The following is a 16,606-nucleotide window of genomic DNA, read 5'->3' as shown; positions in this document are numbered from 1 at the left end:
CAATATATAATGTATATATTAAATAATATATTATTAAAATGTGAATCTAGATTATGATAAGGAAGGGCAGTTAATTTCACTTGGATTGGTTCCTTACCCAGTCAGCATGGGAGTTACACATCAATCTCCAGCCATCCCTTTCCTCCTTTCCCCCATCAGAAGCACTAGGGGTTAACGTGGAAGTCAGTGACCTAACATGCCATTACTATCAATAGTCTTAGGATGGGATTAAATACACACAATTTTTTGTTTTTAGAAATAATTTAGCTGATGTTAGGTACCTCAAAACTTACATTAAGTATAATGTGTTGTTTGATTTGGTGAAAAAGGAATCCCTTTGTCTTTTCAGTCTACAAATTGCAGCTGATTCTGGAAGGGGTGAAGAGAACACCCGTTATATACAACCCTTCAAGTTGCTCTATTATCTAAGTGAAACTCATCGCAAACTCCCATTCTGTGACATTAACAATTCATCAAAAAGAGGAAGTTCTTTTAGCTGAAGGAAGTTTTATGACAAGCAACACTTAAAATAAAAAACTGAGACTCCTTCCCATCAATGTAGTTAATATCCTTTCTGGAATCTTAATAGTAATCTTTCCAGCTTTGAGCAGACTGGAAATAATTTAAGATGAATTTGGAATTTCTGGATTATAATCTGGTCTACTTTTGAATTTGGAAATTTTAAACAAAATTGTCCACAGCATAATGTCAACTTTAGCAGTGTTAGTAATCATGTGTATATCTTTTTAGGATTTAGTGATCCTTGCCATTACAAGTAGCAAGCAATTTACATTAAATGTATGTTTTAGAAAAGTAGTGCTATTTCCAGGCCAGGCACTGTGGCTCATGCCTGTAATCCCAGCACTTAAGGGGGCTGAAGCAGGTGGATCACTTGAGGTCAGGAGTTCGAGACCAACCTGGCCAACATGGTGAAACCTCATCTCTACTAAAAGTATAAAAATTAGCTAGATATGTTAGCGTGTGCCTCTAATCCCAACTACTTGGGAGGCTGAGGCATGAGAATCACTTGAACCTGGGAGGTGGAGGTTGCAGTGAGCTGAGATCGTACCATTGCACTCTAGCCTGGGCCACAGAATGAGACTCTGTCTCAAAATAAAATAAATGTAATTAAATGAAAAGGAAAATAGTAGTGCTATTTCCAAAAACAGCAAGTTTCCACATCATGTTAAGTGTTTGAAGTGACAGTCAATAAAAATTTCTAAATCTGAATAAATTTCCAAATTATGTCTTAATATACTAAAACAAGCATATGAAGGCCCTCATAGGTTGGAAAAACATTGGCTAAAGAGTTAAGAGAAGTGTTCACACTGGGATGGCTCTTAAGGACATGCTTTCACATCTTCTAGAGCTCTGGAAATGATTACTAGTTAGTATTGCACTATTTGGGCTTTTTGGATTCAGAAGTTATACGGTTGACCATATCACTAAAATTCATATATTTAGAAATATACTGCTTTTTGCAAAGTACGTACACAAGAAGAATATGAAAATAAACTGTCTTTTATTTTTAGTGATTAGTTGACCTATAGTTGATAACTCCTTTTTTCTTAACCTTCTCTAAGGGAAACAAAAACAAAAACAAAAAAAAAACTAAGGCTTTAAGTGAAGAAATTTTTATTTAAAATTTGAAGTATGTTAAACTGGGGTAAATCAGAGGTCTGCAGTTTTGCTGTCAATATTCTAGGTTTTGTGGGCATACAGTCTGGTTCAACAATTCCATGCTGCCACAGCCATAGACAAGATGTCAACAAATAAGTGTGGCTGCAGTCCAATGAAACTTTATTTTGGACACAGAGATTTGAATTTTATATAATTTTCAAGTGTCCTCAAGTATTTTCTTCTTTGAATATTTTTCCATGACTGAAAAAATATAAAAACCCATCTTGGCTTCAAGGTCACACAAAACAAACAATGGGTCAGTTTGCTGATCCTAGAAACAGATGGAGTCGTGAGTTTCATCTCAACACAGCTTAATGTAATTGTATGAAGTTTGTCAGTGATTTTAGAAGTGATAGATTACTAGATTAGGTTTATTGGAAGCAAATTTACCAATTAATTATATTCAATAAAGCTCTGGTGTAAGAAACATAATTTTGGATACTTCTCAAATCTTGCAAATTTGGAACAAAAATTTTGTGAAATGAAGAGGTTTGAAATACCAAAGCCAGACTTTTTATTATCTCCGATTAAAGAGTATAAATTCTCTTTCAATGTTTAAGATGGTTGCAGTTGAATTATATAGAGTTGGATGTATTCTTTGTGGCCTCCAATAGGTGAATGCTGCAAGGAGAGATGGGAATGTGCTTTGAGGGAGACAGTCAAGCATAAATTGGAGGACTCCTTAGTGAAGAGGCACCAGGCATTTAAGATTTCTATGGGTGGTGGAACTAATCTGTAAGGGTCTCTAGTAAAGTTTACACTTCTATGACTTGGAAAAAGATTTGAAGAACTTATTATTATGGTTACCTAGATAAAAAGCTAAAGATGGCTCAAAATGTTTGGGGTTGGTTAATTCCAAAGGTTAATTACTTAAGAATAAAGTTGGCTGGGCGTGGTGGCTCACGCCTATAATCCCAGCACTTTGGGAGGCTGAGACGGGTGGATCACGAGGTCAGGAGATCGAGACCATCCTGGCTAACACAGTAAAACCCCGTTTTACTAAAAATACAAAAAATTAGCCAGTTGTGGTGGCAGGTGCTTGTAGTCCCAGCTACTCGGGAAGCTGAGGCAGGAGAATGGAGTGAACCCGGGAGGTGGAGCTTGCAGTGAGCTGAGATGGTGCCACTGCACTCCAGGCTGGGTGACAGAGGAAGACTCCGTCTCAAAAAAAAAAAAAAAAAGAAAGAAAGAAAGAAAGAAAGAATAAAGTCGCTGAGAGAATGACGTATGTGAGTAGAGTAGTTTCTACTTTTTGAGGAAGGAGTTAATTCAAACCAGTCTTGTGTAGCCAAAGCCTCAAGGCAAGACGGCATCAAAACCTATATGATGCAATAAACACTGGAAAAGGAGTCAATAATCCAGGAGTCAATGCCTTGGCATTGCCGGGATCACCTAACTTGTTGGATTCACTTGCGTAATTTGGCACCTGGGAATACCATTTACCCAATTATGTTTAAGCTCTGATATGTTAATAAGACCAGAGGGCTGTATAAATTTAAGGTAATAAGACTGGGTGGTTCTCGTCTGTTCTCAAACACTTTAGAGCTTATAAAATTGAGATGACACACTTTCTCCTACTCTACCCCTTTTAGCCTACTTGTAAATATTACAGAGCTAGGTATATATCATACTCTGAGAAACAATTTCTCACTAATATGAAGTAACCTGATTAGTCTTTTTTTTTTTCTTCTTTTTTTTTTCTAGATGGCCTCTCCCTCTGTCCCTCAGGCTGGAGTGCGGTGGTACAGTCTTGGATCACTGCAACTTCTGCTGCCTCCCCAGGTTCAAGTGATCCTCTCATCTCAGCCTCCCGAGTAGCTGGGACTACAGGAGTGTGCCACCATGCCTAGCTAATTTTCATATTTTTTAGTAGAGACGGGATTTCACCATGTTTGGCCAGGCTGGTCTTGAACTCCTGACCTCAGGTGATCCGCCCGCCTTGGCCTCCCAAAGTTAGTTCTGTTTTTCTAAATTACTTTATCTCTTATGCCTCCCAAAAAGGTGTTGACATTTCAGAAGTGCCTCTCCAGTTCTTTTTCTAAACTACACAGAAGTGAGAATGAATGCATTTATATCATTTTGGCCTTTGGAAATTCTTATTAACATATAGTTTTGGTTGTACTTATCACAAAATACATCCAACTTCTTACTTTTAATATGCTGGCGATTTAAATGTACTTATGCTAGTTCAATGGGCAATACACAGGTGAAAATAAAAGCTATTTAACTGTCAATCTATTCTATAATGGCTCTCCTAGCTCATTAAATTCATATGTGGTTTTTCACAATAATAAGTAGAGTGAAATTTTGTGAAGTGATTCTTTGGCCCATCAGAGTGTGGTTAAATGTGATAATAATTATTAGTTATGCTCAAAATGCTAAATTGTTGGGTATAAAATGTAAGTGAACAAATGAGCTATCATAACAAGAAAGAATTGTAACAGGACTTCGGCTTTTATATATCCGGAATGTCTGTCTTGGAAAACAACAAACTGAATGTACTCAGGACGCTTTGGTTTTCAGTGTTCTCCCCATCTTTTGATACTCTTCAGTACGAACAAGCAGTATCAGTAACTCACAAAGTCTGTGCGCCTGCTTTGGGGGCTACAGACGTTAAGGCCCCCACGAGAAAATAGAATACCAAGCAAGCTACAATAGAGGCTATAAGAGAGGTTCAGATGAAGTTCAACGGCCAACAATATTGAGTGCTTGCTGTGTGCAAGACACCGTTGTTCCTCCTTAAAGAAATTGAGGGCCGGTGCCGTGGCTCACGCCTGTAATCCCAGAACTTTGGAAGGCCAAGGCAGGTGGATCACCTCAGGTCAGGAGTTCAAGACCAGCCTGGCCAACATGGCAAAACCCCATCTCTGTAAAAATATAAAAATTAGCTGGGCATGACGGTGTGTGCCTGTAATCCCAGCTACTCAGGAGACTGAGGCAGGAGAATCACTTGAACCGAGAGGCAGAGGTTGCAGTGAGCCAAAATTGTGCCGGCCTGGGCAACAGAGTGAGACTCCGTCTCAAAAAAAAAAAAAAAAAAAAAAAGAAAAGGAAATTCAGGATGGGGAAGAAAGCATTTAGACAACAGTACAGAGGGTGACAGTGACATTAAAAATAGTGTCTTCACTATTTTTATTTATTGGTATTAAAACTGAAAGAAGAAAAAGAAAGTTTGTTTTTTGACGACTCTAAGATAACCTGTTTAAAGATGCAAAGAACCAGAAATAACAGGTTATCCTGGAGTCATTCTTTTGGGATGACTTTTTTTTAAAGGCAAGAAACCTTTGGTTAATAGCCAATACGAGGTTTTATGTAAAATGTTAGGTCTAACCATTTCTATTTAAATAGATCCTTTAATCCACTCCTGGATGTATAATTAAGTAATATTTGACTTTTTTGTATGCAAAAGTTATGTGTTACATATTCATCCTACTTCACATAACTGAAATAACCCAAACCAGTTTACACTTTCCCAACAGTTTTTTTTTATATGCTTCCCACCAAGGAATTTACAGGATGTCTAGTTAGCTTTGTGTTTCCCCTTCTAACAGAAGAGGGCATTATATGAAACAGGCAGAATGGGGTACTTAAAGGGAGTGGCTCCTGCAAGCTAGTAGATCCTGATCAGATATTAAAATGTGCTTTCAAAGGAGTGGAGTTTGTGCCTGTCAACAAACTACTCGCTGCAATTACTTCCTATTCACTGGGATCGCTGTGCAGCCTGCTGACTCACCAGGCTGCTGGAGTATGTTTCTGCTGGGTTTCCCTACTGCCTGCTACACATGAGTCATCACAGGAATGGAAGTTTCTATCCGTCTCCCTTAACAACAGTGCAGAAACCAGGCATTGAAGTAAGCTTCGATCTTTCCAATCAGACCCTAGCCAGGCAAGGGAAAAATGATGTGGTAGGTGTCACCACCAGCTAGGCTGCTAGATCACAGCTCCCCACCCCAGGGTGTTAGTCATCGGTACTCCAGTTTCAGCGTCTTTTCTCTCACCCACCCAAGTAGTTAAAGTGGCATCTTGTCTTGCAATGCCTGCTGCTTGCTGCTGGCCACTGAACTCTTCCTTTGCTATAGAGTTTTCCCAACTTGGCTGCACAATGAAGTCACCTGGAGTTGTTTGTTTTTGCTTTTAAATACTATGCCTATTTCTCACTCCCAAACAACCTGATTTAAATAGTTTGGGATGTGATCAGGACATCAGGAGTTCTCAAAGCTCCCCAGGTGATTCCATATGCAGCAAAATTTTAGAACCAGTGCTTTGATAGAGACCCACACAAGAAAAATTTACCGGTTAAGTTTATCTACCAATCACTTGGTGAGCTCCCAGACCTCTTATCTTACCCCTAACTGATGTCTTTAATCAGTTTGGCAGAAAAGAACGAAAGCAAAGTAAGGAAGCATTTCATTTCCAGAGGGGACACAGGCTAACCAAGAACCATACCCCTTTTGCTTGATAAAAATTTGGCCAAATTTAGCGTTCAAGAGAAGCAGGGGAAACGTTGCCATTCTTCAGATTACCTTTTGATCTCTGTTCTGTTTCATTCCACAGTGTCCTGTTCAGCAAAGGTGTAAATTGCGGGTCCTCAGATTAGAAGTAGGTGCTGCGTCTGACCACAATCGCGACCGGTCTGCACACTTCACCCCAGCTGGGACCGAACCTCCGCCTCGCAGCGCGGCCCCAAGGTCGATACTATGCTAATCAAGGAAGTTCTTCCGTTTCGGTCCGCGCTGGCGCGGGTTTGAGCGCTTAACCCTTGATTCTACATTGACAGCACGATAGTGTTTTTAGTGACCTCTTCCTGCCTAGCGGGTCTGCACTATTTTCCTTTTGTTCTTCTTTTTTTTTTTGGAAAAGGAGATGTGAGCAAGTGATAGAGAAGACACTCAGGGAGGGGACAGCAGTGTTGGCTGGTGCGAAGGTGAAGGAACGGCTAACGTTCGGAATATTAATTACTCCCCGCGCTACTGACCCTGCGAGGACTAGCAGGAGGGGCCTGGGGGTTAAGACAAAGGCTTCTCCTGATCAAATGGCTGCAGCGCCCCTTCTCCGAGGTTACGGCTCTGCCCTCGGCACTGGATTGACGAAGTCACTGGAGGAGTGACCAAACCCACTAGCCCTTTTGGGGTCTGAAAGTCAGCTTTATGGAGCACCCCAGGTTCAGAGGGGACGGCTTTCAGCGTCCACCCCTCTCCCGGCTCTTTGTGGGATTTCTGGCTTCGGCATAGCCCTTCTAAGTGTAGACCGAAGAATTTCCCACTGAGCGGAGTGCGAAGTCGCTGAGTAGCCCTCGCCCTGCGCTCCCGTGCTCCCTGCAGAAGAGCCGCTTGAGCGCAGAATAACAACCCGCTTCCTTTTGCGCCCACCCGGCTCCTGAGTCCCGGGAGCGCGGATGGTGGCCGGTGTCGGAGTGGGAGAGTAGTGGCTGTCGAAGGGGAAGTGCCTGGGGTCCGGGGGATGCTCCCAGGCGGGCGAACGCTAGCGCGCTATACTTCCTGATCTGCCCCCAAGCGCGCAGCCCCTGCCAGCGCCCCCAGCTCTCTCAGTCCCGGCTCCCCGCTAGAGCCTGGAGGATCTTGCGCCGCGGTCGCGCAATCACGAGCCCCCCTCCTTCACCAACGCCGTCTTCCTACCCTGGGCAGCCCCAGCCTCACCCCTTAGAACCAGTCCACTTCGCTTCTGCCAGCGTGGCAGCCCCAACTCCCTCCCTCCCCTTTTCTGGGGTGCACAAAGCTGGGGCCCCGAACCAGAGATGCTACACGCGGCAGCGCGGCGGGGTGCACACCGAGACCGCCTAGCCGACCCCTGCACAACTTCTTGCTGGACTCTGGACCCCCTGTTCCGCTTGCTCGGAGCCCCCGTGGGCTGCAGAACTCAGCGGCAGGAGGAGGGGCGGCCAGCCCCTGGCCTGGGAGGGACTGCTCCAGGGCAGGGGGTGTCGGGGTGAGCCAGGGCGGTACCGCTTTAAATGCACTTGACTCACCTGCTCCGGCGCTGTCGCCTCCTTCCTCTGCTGACAGCTGGGGGCTTTGTTTTCTCCACCCACCCGGCCGGCAGCGCTCCGCCCCCTCTGTCGCACGTGACTCGCAGTCTGCCACCGCCGCCGCCGCCCCGCGGGTCCACCCGAGAGAGCCCGGCCAGCGCCGCCCCTTCCCGCGGGTGCGGGTGCGGGTGCAGGTGGGCGCCCCGCTGGGCAGGTCCGAGCCGACCCGCCTGAAGACGCTGTCTCAGGCCAAAGGAAGACAGGATGAATTCGTGACAGGGAAGAAAGTGCCAGCGGGTGAAACAAACTAAGTAGTTTGACCCCACTCGAGAGGGAGGAGGCCTCGAGAGGGAGGAGGCGCGGCTTGCAGAGGGGGCTTGAAAAGGCGCTGCCACACCCTGAATTAAGTACCTGCAAACGGGGGCTTGCACACCAACCGGGGAGCATCTGCTTTTTACACCAAGTGTTTGTACTTCTACCTGGAGCAAGATTGATAATAAGGGGCAAACTAGTTTTGTCATGAATATTACTAATTAAACTAGGCAATTCTAATACAACAATTTAATAATAGCGTGTTTTATTGGGGTTTGAAATCTGCTTGTTGATGCTGTTGATATTTGGGTTCTATTTGGAAAGTGGAGTGCAGGCTGGAGAAGCGAACTCCAGAAGTTTACTGCTTGTCCATTTGGAACAGCAGCTATTTTTAATGAAATGAGAACATGTTCTGGCTTCAAGATCCAGCTCAAGATCTGCCGCTTTTGGAAGTGGTCCCGACCCGCGCTGGTCGCAGTGATCTCTAGTGTTTGAAACAGCAAGGATTTGTCTGAATCCTATTAGCTCTTGGAAAACACATTATATACCTTTCCTCCCGCGCCCTACAAATTGCTACTCAGGGGGAAAGATTGTCTGTATCTCCCCCAGCGTTCATTAAAGCCAAGTCTTCGTAGTGGAGTGATTTAGCACGGTGCTTCTCAAATTTTAAGAGGGATCACCTGGGGATATTGTTGAAGCCAAATTTGAGCGTGTCTGGAGTTGGGCCTGAGATTCTGCATTTCTAGCAAACTCCCAGGAAATGGCATTGCTGCTAGTTTGAGGACCACGTTTTCAGTAGAGAGGTGTTGATCGCCGCTTTGGCATTAGCCAGTCTATTTTGAGTCTTGACTACACCACCTGCATGCTGTATGACCTTAGGCAAGTTTCTCAACATTTAAGCCTCCTATGCTGTAAAATAGGGATGATACTAATTTCCACCTCATAGGGTTGTCTTGAAGATTAAGTGAGAAAGTCCATATAAGGCACTTAGCGTAGTACCTGGCACACATAGCTAGGGTTCAGAAAACGCTAGCTAATTCACTGTGGAGGTCATCCTTGCAGGGGGAAAGCTGGCACCAGGTGCAGCATGGCTGCAGGGGAAGCAATGTGTGAAATGGGCACGAGAGTGAGGTAGCCAGCCCAAGAACAGGGACTGTGCCCTGCAGTGCCTGGTATGTGCCGGATGTGTAGGATATGTTTGACAAATAAATAAATGACTATAATGTGGAACAGATAATATGTGTTCAAAAAGTTCTGCTTCTCCTTTAAATCATGACAAATTAGTTCTGAGACACTGAATTAAAAATCATTTTGCTTTCTATTACAGATGATGTCCAGCTGCCTGTCACATGGGTGATCTATTTTAATATCTGAGACAGTACATGGATGGTTAAGGTTGAGTACATTTTTTATCTTCATTAAAAACCTTGAAATTTAAATTTAAATGAATTTATTAATGAAGATTTGGTATTCTTAGCTCTGAAAATGAATGGCTGTTGTCATCATAGTTCTCATATCTTCCTTCCTTGCTTCTTCTCCTCTCTCTGTCCTCCAATAGTGTTTCCTCAGACTCATTTCTTGTCTTTTTTCCCACTCTGCCATTTTCCTTAGAAATTTTATGTGTCTTCAGTTCATCTTTCAAGTGTGTGTGGATTACTTCTGAATCTGTATCCACATTCTTAACCCATTTGCAAGCCTTATTTCTGCCTTTCCCTTACTTGTTAGGAATTTCCATTTCTATGGGCTTTTAAAAATTTATTTATTTTTCCACTTGAACTCTATTTTTATTTGTGTAAATGTATGGGGTACCCGAAAGATTTTCACATGTATATAATGCATAGTGATCAAGTCAGGGTATTTACGGTGTCTATCACCTGAGTATAATATGTGTATATCCATATATTTTTAAGTATAGTCATCTTATTCTCTAGCACACATTAAATTACCTCTTTTTATCTTACTATATTTTTGTACACTTTAACTCACTTCTCTTCATCCTCCTCCCCCTCACTCCACTCTTCTTACTCAGTTTCTTTGTCTGTATTTCCACTCTCTAATTCCATGTGTTCAGATTTCTTAGTTTCCACAATATGTGAGAACATACTACATCATTTTGTGCTTGGCTTATTTCACTTATGATAATCTCCAGTTTCATCCATGTTGCTGCAAATAACACAATTTCATTATTTTTAATGGATGAATCATATTTCATTCTGTATATACACTACATTTTCTTTATCTTTTCATCTGTTGATAGATACTTACGTTGATTCCATATCTTTGAAGTTGTGAATAGTGCTGCAATAAACATGGCAGTTCAGGTATCTCTTTTATATATTGATTTATTTTCCTTTGGGTAGATGCCCAATAGTAGGATTGCTGGATCAAATGGTAATTCTATTTATAGTTTTCTTGAGAAATTGCCATGCTGTTTTATATAGTGGCTATACAACTTTATATTCCCACTAACAGTGTATTAAAGAGTTCTCTTCTGCACATCCCAGCCAGCATTTGCTATTTTTTTGTCTCTTTAATAATAGCCATTCTGACTGGGGTATGATAGATGATATCTCATTGTGGTTTTGATTTGAGTTTCTTTGATTATTAATAATGTTGTACATTTTTTTCCTTAAACCTGTTGGCTATTTGAAGTCTTATTTTGAAAAAGGTCTACTCATGTCCTTTGCCCACTTTTTGATGGGTTTAGTTTTTTTTTTTTCCGGTTGAGTTGTTTGAGTTCCTTATGTATTCTAGATATTAGTCCCCTGTAAAATGAATATTTGGCAAATATTTTCTCTCATTCAACAGGTTGTCTTTCATTCTGTTATTTCTTTTGCTGTGCAGAATTTTTTTTAGCTTAATTAAATTACATTTGTCTATTTTTGTTTTTGTTGTCTGTGTTATTGAGATCTTAGTTATAAATTCTTTACCTAGACCAATGTCCAGGAGAGTTTTTCCTAATTTTCTTCTAGTATTTTTGTAGTCTGGGGTCTTACTTTTAAGTTTTTAATCCATTTTTAGTTGATTTTTGTATATGTTGAGAGATAGGGGGTCCAGTTTCACTCTTCTGAATGTGGCTTTTCCATTTTCTCAGCACCATTAATTTAAGAGGATGTCCTTTCCCAGTGCAAGTTCTTGTCAGCTTTGTCAAAGATCAGTTGGCTATAAATCTGTTGCTTTATTTCTATGTTCTCTATTCTATTCCATTGGTCAATGTGGCTGCCCACTAGATTTTAGTGTGTTCTAAATTAAACCCCTTTCTCCTCCCATAAAACTGATACCTCCTTGATGATAAATCAAGATGATTATTTACATTGGAGAGCCCTCAGTGCTAATCCAGGGACATGGCAAGGGTGTGGAACCCAGTGTGATTTATCCCAACTACCTTCCTGCTGTTCCCAGGTATTTCTTTGAGATATTGCTCTCAACAGTGACTGGTGTCAACTCATGTATATGTATATACCACCTACTGGTGTAACAGTAACATATGCAGTTGTGGGATGCTACATAAATGGTGACCGAGCTAGTGAGAGATTGTATCAGTTAGGGTAGGCTAAATTATATTGCTGTAACAAATGCCATCAAAATCTCAGTGGCTTAATACAACAAAAGTAAATTTCCTCCTCATGCAAAATTTCCAGTGCTGCTATCACAGTGACTCATTGTTCTAGCCTGCTTCATTCCTGTGAATTTCCCTGAGCACCATGGCAGAGAGGATGCAGAGGACTACGCACCAAACCTCAAGTGCTTTCACCCAGAAGTGATACAGGTCACTTCTCACATTTCTCTGGTCAAGGAAAGTTACATGGTCATTACCTAACTTTAAGGGCTATGTTTATGTTTCTAGGAATCACCAAGATTCCTAGAAAGTAGGAATCTTGGTGATTGTGAGTAATGGCTGCCACAGGGATCCATTTCACCTAGGAGGGTTGGGGATAAAGTTAGACTGAAATAGTCTTGCTATAGCAGGGGATAAGCAATAGGTTACCAGTTCAAGGTAGGTACTCAGTTACTTGTAAAGTCTTTGGGAAACATGAATGTTGTTGTTATCATTATAAAATATCATGTAGAAAAACACTTAAAGGTGACAAATTCTCTCTCTCTGCCTGTCAGGGTTATCTTATGATTTAGCCAAGGTTAGTCTACTCCAGGCAAGAGTGGAGTTTTATCATCCAAACTCTTCTGTGACACAGCGTTCGGCAAAGATCATCTATCTTGATGATACCCTAGGGCACACACCAACCGTTAGGTAAGTAAGGTTACATTAACACAAATAAATTTGCTAATTTTGATGGCAGTGTTGGTCATTCGCTCCTTGAGGAGTGAAGGTATGTGTATAAAGAATGAAATATTTTAGTGGTGTCAAATTGTCCTATGTTTTTCCCATGATTATCTGATTATGCGTTGCCAAATAATTTTCTTGTCATGTTCATGGGAATGTTGAAATAAAGCTTTGTAAAAAAAATTCAGTTCATAAATAAAGGGAAAAAACATGGATATCAATGTGAGAAAAATAAAGTCATGGTTTTCAATAAGTTTTGGGTTTCTTTCTCCAAAGGGCAGAGATTATGTCAACTAAACTTCCTTCCTGCATCTCCCTGCGCTTCATGTGCTTAAAAGAGATAAAGGACTGATGGATGCTGTAAACTCTAAAGTGCTATGCAGATATAAGATATTGTAATGTGTTTCTGGGCACTGAATAATGTTCTTGATCTCAACAATTTTATTTGTCTTTGCCCACATCCATCAGTGACATCTACTCTCCTTTTAAAACATTTACTTCTTTATAAGACTGCTACCAATTAAATATTTTTATACAATATGAGCATCTATCCAAAGCTGATATTCTGAGAGTTTCAATCACACATTTCCAAAGATATCTAGCACAAGGGACTAAGGAGAGGCAGAGTTTATCAATTAATGTTTTAAGGTGTTTACTAAAATTATTTTAATTTTATATAATTAATTTTTGCCTCTGAGTCCTTGCTAAGTTGTAAGTTGCTTTAAATATAAATCAAGAAATATGCTACAGTGAACTACTTATAAATATATCGGCAATACCCTGTGAAACTGAGATGGAAGTGTTCATTACCAAGATATGATAGTGTTTATTAAGATGAGTAGCAAAGGTGGCATGAAATGACAGCTTGCAGGGATCACTGCTTTATGATGACTCTAGCGTTTATTCATGGAGTAAGTGTTGCAATAAAAAATAATACCACCTTCAAAGAACTCTGTGGGCTCTTAGGAGTATTTGTGAGTTAGCTAAAAAGTGTCATCATTTTATAAGTGAAGTTCGGGAGAAAGCTTAAATGACTCATCCATGTCCTAATTTCTAACTATGACCTCTGGCAAAAACTGCTGCCTGTATAAGATAACATAGAATGGAAAAACAAAATTATTATATTATATATATTTGGGTGTATATTATAAGCTATGTTTAATGTACATCAAAAGGAGAAAAATTGTTACCTTTGCTTATGCAAAGCCACTATGTGATAGAAATGTTTATGATTTTATGTCACACTGAAAACAAACTCACATGCAAAGAAATGTTGAATTTTTTTTAATATGCTGCTTGGAGCAGGTGTAGCTGAAGGTAATCAGTTCTATACATTTTGAAGGCAATGTGTTTAATTAATTTATTAATTAGTAATTATCTCTTAGACGGTAAAGCTGTCTTCTCAGTCCCCCTCAGTCTCTGAGGCTGAGAGATGGAATTTCTAGTTTTCTGTTGCAGCTCTATGGAGTACAATGCCCAAATGCTTTCTAGGGGTCACTGGGGTCACCATCATGTCATCATGGGATCTTCTGGAAGACGATGTAGCCAGTTTTTCTTGAATCAAAAGCTATTCTTGATTAATTAAACCTAACCTTGCCAGTTGCATCTTCTTTGCAGCTCCCTTATATCCCATCTATGAATTGGTCAGCCAGGGTAAGAATAACAGGGAATTGATTCCTTGACTCTCCTCAGAAGCTTTTTTCTCTTGGTCTTCAATTCTTCAACAAATATTTGCTGTTCTTTGGCTTTTTATATTTAAAATTGCTTCAATCTTTCTAAGTTGTAATATCCAGAAGACATTTTTTGTGGTGCTTTCTATTAGGAAGTCTCTGTGTTAGGCTCTGTGACTACCCAAATGGTCTTTGGCTCCAAGGGGCTTCCCACATAGGGAAAGACAGATGTGTCCATAGTGTGGTTCAAGGGGCATTAAAAGGTATGAACAGAGTGCCCAGAACACTGGGCAGGCAGAAAGAACATCAAAGTGCACTAATTTGTGCATGTCTCGAAGGATGACGCAGAGTGTACTAGGTGAAGATGGTTTTGGTTAAGGCGTGTGTGGGTAAGAGTATTCCAGACAGAAAATGTGAAAGACAAAGCTATAACCAGATTCGAGGATGATGAAATGTTCAATGTGGCTGATGAGTAGGCTTTGAGGAATTGGAGAGATTGCTTGGGGTGACTGGCAAAGTCCTTGTATGTCCGCTGAGATATTTGAATGTAATACAATGCCCAGTGGTCTCCAAAGTGGGGTGAGAACCACTCAAGGGCTTAGTGAGTGATATACTGGGGTGTGGGAAGAAAGTATTAAAACTTGGCTATCTATCCAAAAATGTGAGAAAGGATTTATGCTTTACTAATAAGTAACGTGGATTGACATTGGTACTTTCATTTGGTCCGTATATCAGACCGACAGAGGGACTGCTACGTGCAAAGAATTCTGAGGGAAGGTTGGGATCCACAGCACTGAGAGGTGTCCTTAAGAACCTTGTCCATTCTTAAAGCAAATTACCATTTATCAGCAATTTATGTGTACTTGGTGAAGTGGATTTATGTATTATATTATCTGGGTTGACTAACCTAAGCCTCACAGAATGGACAAATGACTTAAAAAGATTGAAATAACATGAATATTTCAAACGTTAATAAATTTTAACAAAAGTCCTTGCAAAACTGGTGGATGGTCTTTGAAAACTGAAGATCATACTTTTATAAGCTCATCCAATGAATGCTTCCTCTGTTTATATATGTGGTTCTATGTGAGGTGTATTCTGCAGCTCTGATAGCCAGAAAAACTAAATATAAGTATATTTGTAAGTTGCCTTATAACAATAAAAATTTCCAACAAATGTGAAGAATATTCAACCATATTACTCTCACTAAACAACATTTTAGAAATGGCAAAATATTTTTATATACCAGTGATAAATGGAATAAATTAATTAGCTAGGTATGGTGGCATGCACTTGTCAGCCCAGCTATTAGGGAGGCTGAGACAGGAGGATTGCTTGAGCCCAGAAGTTAGAAGCTGCAGTGAGCTATGATCACACCACTGCACTCCAGTCTGGACAACAGAGCACAACATTATTTAAAAAACAAAAAAACAAAAATAATAAATAAATGGCATATAAAATAGAGGTTATTTCATCTGCATCTCATCCTTTAATTTTTCAATTTTTATGTTTTCTTATGTGTATGATATATTAATGCAGTACTTGTATAATATATGCTATTTACAAATGGATGTGTATATTTGAGATAAATATTTTACTTATAGGAGTGCATGGGCAGAAGGAAAACCTAAAAAGGTATTAGAGAAATGGTGTCTGTGATCTGGTTTGTTTTTAGGAGGATGACTTCAGCCACAGGATGAAACAAATGATGAGAGACTAGAGTCCAGAAGATCAGCCAGAGGGCAAGTATCATGATCCAGATGAAAACTGATGAGGACCTGGCCTAAAACAGTGGTAATGATGATAGAGAGGAGAGATCACCAAACATGTGATCTTCAGTAGGAGTGTGTGTGTGTGTGTGTGTGTGTGTGTGAGAGAGAGAGAGAGAGAGAGAGGTTATTCCCAGGTTTGTAGCTAGCCAGTCTAAGTAGATAGAACCGTTAGTAGAGACAATGAAATGGGATATCAAGCATGATACTGAGTTCACTTTAGGACATGTCAAGTCAGAGGTCCTTAAGGGATTCTGGAAAGATGTCTAATGGGTGGTTTAAATAAAAATCTTAAGCTCAGAAAAGCTTAAAGATACGGATTTTGCAGTAGCCTTAATTTCTCAATCTGTAGCCCTTTCTACAACAGCTGACCTTAAAAAATAGCCCTTCATTTAAAGACAAATTAATGTAACAGCTTAACATTTATAATTATTTATAATGAAAATGAGAAAATGATTAAGAATCAACTACTGCATTGTATAATGGTAATGGCATTACATCATTACCAAACAATGTTAGAATTTTAAGTGGATATTTAGGCTAGTTTTACACTCTAATGACCTCTTTAAAAGTATATCATTCTTTTCTGGTTTTCCATGTTTACTATTTTGTTATTCCTCAAGGGTTCTCTAGACTGCAGTATATTGTAAGATAATCTGTCTTTCTTGCATCACCTAAAACCTTGTGCAAATGGGTCATTTATTTTCTTTCATTGTGCTACAGAAATAATGATTTTTCTGATCCTGCCTTTCCTTCTTTTTTCTTGAGACAGAGTCTCACTCTGTCACCCAGGCTGGAGTACAGTGGCACAATGTTGACTTACTGCAACCTCCACCTCCCAGGTTCAAATGATTCTTCTGCCTCAACCTCCCAAGTAGATGGGATTACAGGCACACGCCACCACACC

General features: G+C 40.4%; 1 protein-coding gene across 2 annotated transcripts in view; it reads right to left on the bottom strand.

Moving 5' to 3' along the window:
- MAPRE2 (microtubule-associated protein, RP/EB family, member 2) overlaps positions 1-7,952 on the bottom strand; it is a 187,018-nt gene extending 179,066 nt beyond the window's left edge. Inside the window, exon 1 of one of the 2 annotated variants that reach the window (XM_011974415.1) lies at positions 7,667-7,952. Coding sequence is in view for 1 of the 2 variants with exons in the window: in XM_011974414.1 (XP_011829804.1) it covers positions 6,204-6,227 (24 nt within the window). In the remaining variant the exon portion in view is untranslated. Of the gene's footprint in view, positions 1-6,203; positions 6,500-7,666 lie in introns of those variants that run through there. The other variant, XM_011974414.1, reaches the window with a different exon arrangement.
- Positions 7,953-16,606: the final 8,654 nt, after the last annotated feature.

Source organism: Mandrillus leucophaeus, unplaced genomic scaffold (genome assembly GCF_000951045.1).
Source record: "Mandrillus leucophaeus isolate KB7577 unplaced genomic scaffold, Mleu.le_1.0 Scaffold145, whole genome shotgun sequence".
NCBI lineage: Eukaryota > Metazoa > Chordata > Mammalia > Primates > Cercopithecidae > Mandrillus > Mandrillus leucophaeus.
The sequence above is the reverse complement of the archived record's forward strand: the minus strand, read 5'-3'. Positions and strand labels throughout refer to the sequence as shown.